Consider the following 10,272-nt stretch of genomic DNA (forward strand, 5'->3'; position numbering starts at 1 on the left):
TTATGCTTTTTTCTACCTCCTCCTTTTCCCTAGGTGCCCTTCCACATTTTGTACTGCCAAAAGTTAGCGCCCTACTACCCAATGATAAATCTTCACTATATTCACTTAGACTGCTTTAAATGTACTTATAAACGACACTTGTGGATAAAAATCCCACACCCAGGGGCGCCTGGATGGCTCCGTGGGTTGAGCCTCTGCCTTCGGCTCAGATCATGCTCTCAGGGTCCTGGGATCAAGTCCCATGTCGGGGTCCCGGTTCGGCAGGGAGACTGCTTCTCCCTCTACCCCTCCTGCTCCCCCTGCTCGTGCTCGCTTGTGCTCTCTCGCTCTCAAATAAAATTTTTAAATTTTTTTAAGTTAAATTAAGGCAAAAAGACAGGGCACACCAAGTGTCGGCAAGGCGCTGAAGGAGCTGGAACTCTAATAGTGCTGATGGGTTCAGGGGTGTTGAAACCACCCTGAGAACACATTCTGACAGCTTTGAAAAGTGCTAACCGCACACCCACCCTGTGACCCTGCGGGTTAGCACCCTTAGCCGGGAAATGGGAAAGCGCGCGCCCACACAGAGACTTGTGTCCAAATGCTCATCGCTGCTGCATTTCTAGTGGCCTAAAACTGGGAACAGTCAGAAGTCCCTCGGCCGGGGGGCAGAAACACACTGTGGGGCCGGCACACGGGGGAGCACTCGGTGACAGCGAGGACCGGGACTCATTGCCACATGGATGTGCTGACCGCAGCGAATGAAAGAAGCCAGATAAAAAGAGCACTTGCTGTATGGTTTCGTTTATTAAAATTTTTTTTAGGTGCAAACGGATACACAGTGAGAGAAGCAGAGCAGAAGTTGCTGGGCCAGGGAGGGCAGGGGCTGGAGGGACAACAGAGGGACAAGGGAGCCTTGACGGTGGTGCGTTCGCATGTCAAAGCTTACAGCTGCCATGTAACCCGCCATTCCACCCTCTGAGTACTTCCCCAGGAGACGGACACAGGCCCAACTCTAGAGACCAGAAGCAGGTCACTGATGACTCTTTACCAAGAATATAGTTTCTGCAGAAAGCTCCAGTAGGCCAAGTTCTGTTTCTTGATCAGTTTTCTACACATCAAAGATGAGCTACCTCCATTTTTTTCCACTTCCACTTACAATGTACCAAAATTATATTCATTGGGACCAGTTTTTTCCATGCACATATAAGATTTCTTATATTGGGGGCTTGGTCAGTTAAACATCTACCTTTAGCTCAGCACATGATCTGAGGGTCCAAGGATCAAGTTCCTCATCAGTCTCCCTGCTTGCTGGGGAGGCTGCTTCTCCCTCTCCCTCTATGTCTTCTCCCTGCTCATGTGCTCGTGCGCTCTCTCTCTCTCTCTCTCTTGCTTTCAAATAAGTAAATAAATCTTAAAAAAAAAAGATTTCTTATATTGATCAAATTCACAATTAGACCTTGTGCCTACACACATCCTAGGTCTGTTATTCCCAAATGCTCAGGAATCAGGGTGTTACCACGTGCACAAGTTTAGCCACTGTCAAATCATTTTGTTACTGTTCTTAGCAGTAAAATTGTGAATTCTGATATTTAAAAAGAATACTTAATGTTAGCCTAAGCCATCCCACAAGAGAACAGTGAGCATATCCCTCAGTTGCCCAGTGTCCCTGGGTGCTGGCTCATTGCACAGCCTGTCCAGTTTTGCCCCGTTCCTCCTGTCTCCATGTGCAGCAGGGTCTGCCCCAGGACCTGGAAGCCGTTTTCAGAGTTAGACTATGCACACGGATATGAAGGCAGAGCAGAGTCTCACTTTACTTGTCAACTTCATTCATAATTTTAAAATGAAAATTAGAACATCAATTAGTGTGGCAAAAACCAGTGAATTTGTTACAAACCAATACTGGCTCATATGTAGCGAAATGGGTGTGCTGAGGGAAAGCTAAAGCAGGCAGCTTGATGTCCCCTGCCAGGAAGGAGATGGGACAGCAGGCCTCCTCAGTACCCTGCTGCACCACATAGTTTAGAGAAGGAGAGTCCGGGTGTGCTGATACGAAAGTCTTCATCTGTTACATGAGAAACGAAGTCAGAGTGGTATGAACGGTGAATAAATAAGAAGGGTATTATACATAAACATATTCGTGGGCATGGGAAGTTTCCAGAAGATACACAAGAAACCATCACTTGGATCTATCAGGCTCTACCCAATCCATGACCTCCCATCAATGTTCCCTGAGCATAAGCCCTGTCTCTCCAGGAAGGAGACCCAAGTGTCAGCTCCAGATGACAGGCCCAGTGAGGAGAGAAGGTGGAACACTAAGGATAAGGATTCGAGCGTGTGGAAGGAACCAGTGCCAGGGGAACTGGTTCTGGATCCTGGGAGGCTCTGAAGAGCAGGGATGAGCTAAAGAAGCCCCTGGTACTGCAGCTCCTCCAAATGTGTCCCAATCCTCCCCAGCCGCCCCTCCTCCCCAGCCTGAGCACACGTTGCCCCGCCATTCCCAAGCAAGCCTAGGGTTCAGGAAGGGTGAGGGCAGGCCCTGGGCTGCTGCCTGTTTCTGCTCCTTGAACCATGTGGCCTATAGTGTGGTTTCTGTGTCACTCTGTGACTGCCATCGAGTGTTGTTCAGTGTTTCGATGGTAACTGGTGTCCGACACCAGGGTACAAAGCTTATATACCCAGTAGGGAGATTAAGAAACAGACTTTAGAAGAGAAAGACCAAAGCCAACAAAAGGAATCACAGACATGCCAACTCTAATCTTAGCAATGTTGGCTCTTAGCCAAGGCAGAGAGGATCTGGTTTTAAAGATAATCAAATGTTGCGACCCTACAGAGCTCTGGGCCACCCAGATCAATGTGTAAGCCCTCCTAGGTAGCCTAAGCATCCCAGGGGTTGTAAGTGCACAGAAGGTGTGCCCCCGAGCTCCCCTGTTTAAGTATAAGGTTACCCAGTGTTTCGTCACCCGTTGGCTCTAAGTTAGAGCCCACATCTGTAAGAATTTATAGTGTGTCCCACTCTGACACCTTCACACCTGTCCTATTTCACTGTCACACAACCCTCTGGCCATATTCCCAAGGCCACATGGCTGATGGGGGGCCAAGCAGGGGTTTGTTTGAACTCAGGCAGACTGATGAATCCCGAAAATAGATTCCTGGCTGCTTCATCAGCCGCTGTTACAGCCCCAGCAGGAAAAGGACGGAGTCCTTGTTCCTCCTCACCCGGAGTCCCTCCCTCCTGCTCCTGCACCCTCTGCCGTCTGTCTTTGCAAACTGAGCACAGGCCCGTCGTGCAGCTGAAGCCCACGCAGGGTGGGCTGGTGGGCAGGCATGACTGGTTGGTCCTGCAGCAGCTGCCAGGAGCCCGGGGCTTCCTTTCCGGGGCCTGCCGTCCCTCATCATCAGGCGGCTAATCCAGGGTGCAGGCTTGATCTAGGCCCTGACCAGAGTGGGCAGCTGACCTGAGCCCATAGAGACCTCTTTCTCAGGAACTCACAAACAGGCATGAGCAGCTCTGGTTGAGGACTGACTCTGGCCTGGGGTCAGCCACACGGAGTGAGCATCAGATGGCCACGTTACAAACCTTCCCACTGGGGTCATTCTTCCAGTGGACGCAGACCCACACCCCACCTTCGGAGTCCGCTCACCTCCCAGGAGACCTTGCAAGGCCCACCCGCCCTGATTTAATCTGCAGAGACTCTGACCTGGCCTGCCGCCCGAGATCACCTTGTTCCAACTTCAAAACCCAAGGGTTAGGAAACCACAAATGCCTGATACAAACCAGTACTGGCACATAAGTAGTGAAATGGGTGTGCTGAGGGAAAGCTAAAGCAGGCAGCTTGATGGACATCTAAGCCGTTCCACCTTGTTGGAGGCGGACAGAGGGAGGACAGACTCGCTGGGGGAGGATTCGGTTGCGTCTAGGAGGGCAGGGAGGAAGAAGTCCAGAAAGCATGTCTTTGTGGATATATATTTTTCTATCTTTATATTTATATTTAGATTTCTTTATTTCATCTTTGTTTTCTTGGGAGTTAAGGGCTCACTGGATCTGCTGGGAGTGGGGTCAGTTCAGGAGGTGGCCGTCAGTTCGGGGAGATCTGTGGTCTCCATTTCGTAATACCCCTTCGCACTAGAAAAAGTCTTCCCCTTCAAGATCTCTATGAGTTGCTGTAGTCGCTTGGCGAAAGAAAGTACTTGGGGAGGTCTAGTGATAGGTGGGGGAGCAGGCGGGGGTGGGGGTGGGGGTGGGGCCGGGAGTTTGGGCCGAGGTCCAGGTCGAGGTTGAGATGCAGGGGGGCTGGGGGGAGGTGGTCGAGGAGGGCGCTGGAAGTACCAAGGGGGGCGAGCAGAGGGGTGGGCAGAGGGGAGTCTAGCCGGGGGTGTCTGAGAAGTCGAATGGAAAGGGGTGGGCAGCTGGGCCATGTGCAAGGCATTAGAGCCGATCTTGGAAGCGATCCAGCTCAGATAGGGCCAGGTGGCTGTGTAGACTCCAGGGCGCTTAGCTCGGGCACAGCCTACCCCCCAGCTTGTGATTCCCACGACCACATAGGTGTTTGCCACGTTGTCTCTGCACATGAGAGGCCCGCCGCTGTCCCCCTGCCCAGAAGGACACAGAAGTCACTCTCTGTCTGAGCCACTTTCCCCTACCCAGAAGGGCCATAGGCCCTGGAAGGACAGTGTCTGCAGTCACATGCCTTCTAGCTGCCCTGAACCCAAGTGGCAGTGGTAACCCTGGAGTTAGTACCAACAGCTTCGGGTGGATGCAAGAAGGGTCTCCTTGCAGAGAGGAGGAGAGAAAGGCGACCCGCGTGTCCACGCATGAGGCTCTATGCACCCGCGGGCATGTGTGGGCGAGCGGATTTGCAGGGTTCGTGTTCTGGAGAGGGGAGGTTAGCCTTTTCTCGGGGATGCTATTTGGGCAGCATGAGCTCTGTGTTATGATGCGATACAGCTCTCAGGGTGTGACCGGTTCTGGGCAGGGACAGCAGGCGGCCCCTCCCATCCTCGCTGCGACAAGATGGGACCAGGGAAAGGGTCACTGAAGCAGGGACCTGGAGGCGGGGAGCTCAGGGATTCAAAAAGAGGTGTGGGCAGGGAACAGGGCGCCCAAGGGGAAGTTACCTGGCAGGTGTCGATCTTGCCTTCGGGGTACCCCGCACACACGTTGGTTGAACGAATGCGCCCATTGTACCACTGGGTGGAGTTACACAGGTCGAGGTCGATGAGGTTCACTCGCGCCTCCTGCAGTGTCGGTGTGACCCTGTAGACTACAGCCGGGCAGCTCAGTGGTCAGCGATCACAGAGGCCACATTCTGGGAGAGCCCAGCCCACTCCCCCCATGGAACCCCATGATCCTGACACGCTCTGTTATCCCTCAAGTCCATGAAAGCCAGTGCCCTCCCCCCCACCCCGCCTCCCCTCAGATGCGTCTGAAGGGTGTGGGGGGAGGGGGAGGGATGTACAGGTTTGAGGGTGGGGGATGGCCAGGGCCTGGAGGCTGAGCAGATTCGGCTGAAGGAATGCATGCTGTGTCGCCTCATTTACGCCCCACAGTGACCCTCTGTGCTAAGCACTGCGACTTGCCTGTCCTCCAATCGGAAGCTTGGAGCACCACGCGCCCAAACATCTGGTAGGGTTGTGGTGTGGCTGGGATCTGGACCACACACAAATCCAGGACTCACGTTTTGTTCCCCCACAGCACAGCTGTGAGTCACCTGCCCTGCTTGCTGTCCCCCGTTAGGACCCCCCTGCTCAGCTCTGGACGGGATCCTCGGGAGCTGGGCAGATGAGTCCCTCCCCATGTGCCTCCCATCCGTTTTGAAATTAGAGAAGAGGAGGAGGGGCAGGACTGCCTCCACACACAGACCTGTCAGGGGCGTGGGCATCTGAAGAACTGCAGGCAGATCCGAACATTCCTTTACAACCCCAGATGCTCCATCACTGCCTTTGGTTAAGAAAGGCCCAGCCTAGGCTCTGCCTCCATCAGCCAACCTCGCACCTGGCTGCAGGGACAGCTGTCCCCTCCTCATCAAGTGGCCAACCCCAGGCAAAAGGGCCCTACCACAGCCTGGGGGACAGGAGAGGGGTGGTGGATTGTGCTTGGAACATGGCGGTGGGGGCCAAGCGGGAAGCCAGAACCAAGGGGACCAAAGTGGATGGAGCTAGGCACACGGCAGGCACCCGGTAAACGGCTGACTGTGTTTGTCTGCTTCGACTGTCTCCAGTACCTTGAGCTCAGCCTTCCGCATCACCCAAGAAGAGGCCAGTTTTGTCCTTGCACGGCCCCCAAGGCAGGGGTGACACGGAAATTAGCACCGCAACAAGCTTGGTTGTTTACCATGACCTGTTAGATCTATGTAAGAGACAGACGACGGGGAAGAGAACAGGGTTTTCTCAATCCCAACTCCTTTAGGTGTTGGGTGACAAACGCTAAAAAGTCCACAAGAACTTGAAATTCAGTAGAAAAAGAGGACTAGCCCAGAAGCACGTGGGCTCAAGGAGAAAGCAGAAAAAGGAAGGTCTGCAGGAATGTCACAAAAGTTTGGAGGCTGGGGACTTCCTTAAGACGTGTCCTTCGCAGTGGGGGATGTCTTCACCAGAAGATGCTAGAAATCCTGTTAAGTTGAGGAGGATCTAGAGCAAGAGAGGCCTTGTGCGATGTCCAGGATGTAGGTGGGAGCCTGGAACCCTTTAGAGCAGTAAGATAGCAAAGGTGGCGGTAGGGATGGGAGTGTAGACGGGAATCCTGAGACCAGCTCTCTGGGGACTACAAGACCCCGGGACACTGTGCACATGTTTGGGTGGGTGGGCAAAGCAGGGTAGGCTGGGGGGTGGGACAAGAAGAATGTTCTAGAGGCCACGGCAGGGCCAGGAGGTTGACAGCCCAGGCTGGGGAGGGAAGGGCCAGCAGAGGCCAGTGAAAACAGAGTTGCCCGGGAAGAGAAGCACCCCCCATCAGAGATGGGGGCAGCCTTGAGAGAGGGAAGAAGAGTTACAGGAAGCATCCTGAAACTACTGGGGTTTCATCGCCAGAAAAGGCTGAATTTTGAACCCCGAATGACTAAAGTGGCTTGAATAAGGAACCCTCGGTTTTCCACTGTGAAGGGACAGAAGAGCCTTCAGTCTCTCTCCACATCCCCAGCGTGACTGTGTGGTCGCCTGTGGACATCTGGAAGGCCTAGCCAAAGTCTTGCTGCCCACAGCTGACCTCCAAAAAAACCTGTCCCCTCTCTCCAGAGAAAACGAGGTCGCTTGGGTGGGGAGGGCAGTTTCTCACATCATAACCCCCAGGGGTGGGGACCCCAGGTTCACTGAGGTCAGGAGGGCTGGGCTCTGGGGTCTCAGAGCTCAGAGACCACATGACGTGGCCCTTCCACTCACAGACGGGGAAATGGATGTTGGCAGGGGGCATGGCCCTCAGCCACAAAACCCCATGGAGAGCTCTTTTCCAACTGTTGTTTCAGGTGACAGTCCCCCATTTCAAGAAGGTAGCCACTGGGGCTCCAGCTCCAGATACAGCCACAGCCCGACCCCATTCTCCAAGTGCCCAGGTTCCCCTCTGCCTGCGCGTTCCCTTCCCTCCGGCGACCGCACGAGCCATCCGTGGTGAGGCAGTGGATAGGGCACCCAGCCGCCAGCTTCTCTGGCTGTAAAAGGGGACAGTGCCCTGCGCTCTGGTGGACATCCCCACGAGGACCCATATTTGGCCCCTTCACCTCAGAGACCACTGAGGAGATGACCAGCAGCGCCCCCACCCCTGTGCGAGCCCCTCCCGTACTCACCTTTCTCTTTCAAGAACCCCCAGCCAGCCACCCAGCAGACCTGGGGAATTCTAGGTGGGCCCGCCCTAAACTGGGGCAGGCAGCCTGTTCCGATGAACTGCCCGCAGGGGACAGGCGGGGTGATCTTCATGAGAGCGATGTCATTGTGCTCCAAACTGGGGACGTATTTCTCATGAATGATGATTTTCTCAACGTATCTCTCCTGTTGAGGCGGCTTCGCCGGCTTGTCGTTCCCGTACACAATTTCGCTTGCTCCGAAGATCAGCCTCCAGTCATACACTTTCCTGTGGGCACAGAGGCAAGCCCAGTCACCCTCAGAAAGGACTGGCTCGACGACGGAAACCTCCGGTGGCCGTGACCCTCAGAGCCCTCCCCCAGCAAGGGTCTGGGCCCACCCACTCATTGTCTGCTTGCCCCAAGCCCAGAGCCCCAGGACAAAGTGTGCAGAGGGCCCTGGAGAAGGTCCCTTTCTGAAGACCTCCCTCCAGACGCTCCCACACCTACTTTTTGGAGACAAAGCAGTGGGCGGCGGTAAGCAGCCAGTGGGAATTCAGCAAGGTGCCTCCGCACGCGTGGTACCTCCGGTGGTTGTGGGACGTGAAGACCTGCAGGCTGACCATCCAGGGCCAGGCCCCGATGGTCGTCTCCTGCCCTCCGACGACACGGCCACTCCCCTGTGAGCTCTGCCTGAAGCGCAACCCACAGGGGCCACTGAGGAGAGACCGGGAGCACAGTTCAAACCAGGGAGGGGCGCAGCCGGTCCTCGCACCTGCACAACGTGGGGAGGGGGGGAGGGGGGGTGGGGGGGAGGGGGGCGGGGCCAGGGGGGACGGCCGGGAGGGGGGAGGGGGGGGGGGGCTGCTGAGGAGAGACGCTGGAAGCTGCATGCTCCAGGAAATGGCTTTGAGGAGTGTGATTTCTGGGGTCTCATGGGTGGAGCCACAAGATGAGGCAAGAAGGGGCCAGAGGAAGCAGAACCGATGACAAGGGCCCGAGAAGTACGGGAGGTCCCTAGGCAGGGGGGAGGCGAGATGGGGAGGCGAGAGGTAATGGCTTGGGACCTTTAGGGCCAGTTCTGTGCTGGAGACTCAGGGAACAGCGGCAGGCGCCCTGGGGCCTCAGGGTGGGGCCGGATGGTGGCAGGAGGAGGGAGAGCTGCTGGGGGCGACCAGCAGGGGTCCAGGGATGGGAGTCCTGGGAGCCAGGGAGGGAGGGTACCTCAGGGGCTGTCGGAGTCTAAGGGGGAGGGGGCCCTAGAAGACGCCACGACAATACCCTGGGGTCTTTGGGGTCAGCCACAGGTGGGGGCACCGCAGTATCTGTGGGAAGAAAGGGGCTTCTAAAAATTAGGACTTGATGTTCAAGAGGCAGCGAGGTCAGGGTAAGGACAGGGTCCCCCGTCTGCGCAGTGAGAGGTAGAGGAGCCCAGAGTCAGCCCTGGGGCCTCCGGGCTGAAGCAGCTGGGAGCAGGGATGGTCTGAGTTGGGGATGTGGGTCACACCTGTGAGTGCCACACCTGTGGCACCACCCAGGCCCAAGCTTGGCCTCCTCCCCGGCCCTGGACAGAGGCAGTCCAGGTGGGGCCTGCTCTTCAGAAGACGCTCTCTCCACCCCCCGAGGTGTCCCTGGCACTTACTCACACGTGGCGTTATCTTTGGCGACCGCGGACACTGCCAAGAGCAGCAGAGCGGCAGTTGGCAGCATCCTAACCACGCTCCTGCCCCAGCCTGGCCCGGAAGCCTAGTGACCTCACAGAGCTCTGAGGCCTGCCGGCCAATCAGCCGGGCTGCTCCCCTCCCCCCAGGAGTCAGGACCCGCAGGAGCCCTTTAGCTTAACTGGTTCAGGCTGAAACAAGATCCCAGCTTTCGGTACAGACACCTTCCCACCCCGAGGGCCATGGGGCTCCTATCCAGCCCCACCCTCTGTCCCAAGGCCAAGACCGTCATTCCCAGTCACCCTTCGAAGGTCCCAGAGGATCTGAGGTTCCAGTTTCGTGCAGGGTCTGCCCCTCTCGGGCAAGCTGTGACCACAGTTCCTGTTCCAGATCGTGGGCTGGGGGGCAGCTCTGTTCCTCCGTGTCGAGATGGCAGAGCCTGTCAGGGGTCACAGGGTGTCAGGCTCACCAGATTAATCTATCCTTAACACTGCATGGGCAGGTTGTCTTTCCCTCTTCCCGGTACATAGTATCAGCACAATTTTCCAGGAGCCACTTTGAATTTCTCTCATTTGGGACTACAAAGCCCACCCTTCTCTTCAGGATCTGATGTTTCCTGCCTGAGTGTCTCCAGGTCTCCTCTCCTGGACCTCCATGCAGCACACTGCGTCCCTACACTTCAGGGTCAGGAATTCTCATCACCGTCACATGAGTACCCTGAGGGTACATTTCCTCTGATCATCAGAGGCAGCATCTCCCCCACGGGGGAAGACAAACGCTCGCCTCACACACCCGCAGCTCCTTCAAGACTGGGAGGAGGTCACGTCTGCACCGGCCTGAAGGGCAGCGTCCCCTCCCCC

At 56.0% G+C, this 10,272-nt stretch overlaps 1 protein-coding gene across 1 annotated transcript; it reads right to left on the bottom strand.

Annotated features, from left to right (window-relative positions):
* Nucleotides 1-3,941: 3,941 nt before the first annotated feature.
* Nucleotides 3,942-9,516, bottom strand: ACR (acrosin). Its single transcript, XM_032882993.1, has 5 exons — nucleotides 9,394-9,516; nucleotides 8,262-8,468; nucleotides 7,758-8,041; nucleotides 5,098-5,243; nucleotides 3,942-4,572 (listed from the first exon to the last, which is right to left on the bottom strand). The coding sequence occupies exons 1-5, from the start codon at nucleotides 9,459-9,461 to the stop codon at nucleotides 4,045-4,047; spliced, it is 1,233 nt and encodes a 410-aa protein (XP_032738884.1). The 5' UTR covers nucleotides 9,462-9,516; the 3' UTR covers nucleotides 3,942-4,044.
* Nucleotides 9,517-10,272: the final 756 nt, after the last annotated feature.

The sequence above is a fragment of the Lontra canadensis genome, unplaced genomic scaffold, assembly GCF_010015895.1.
Source record: "Lontra canadensis isolate GAN:19392208 unplaced genomic scaffold, GSC_riverotter_1.0 scaffold84, whole genome shotgun sequence".
NCBI classification, from domain to species: Eukaryota; Metazoa; Chordata; class Mammalia; order Carnivora; family Mustelidae; genus Lontra; species Lontra canadensis.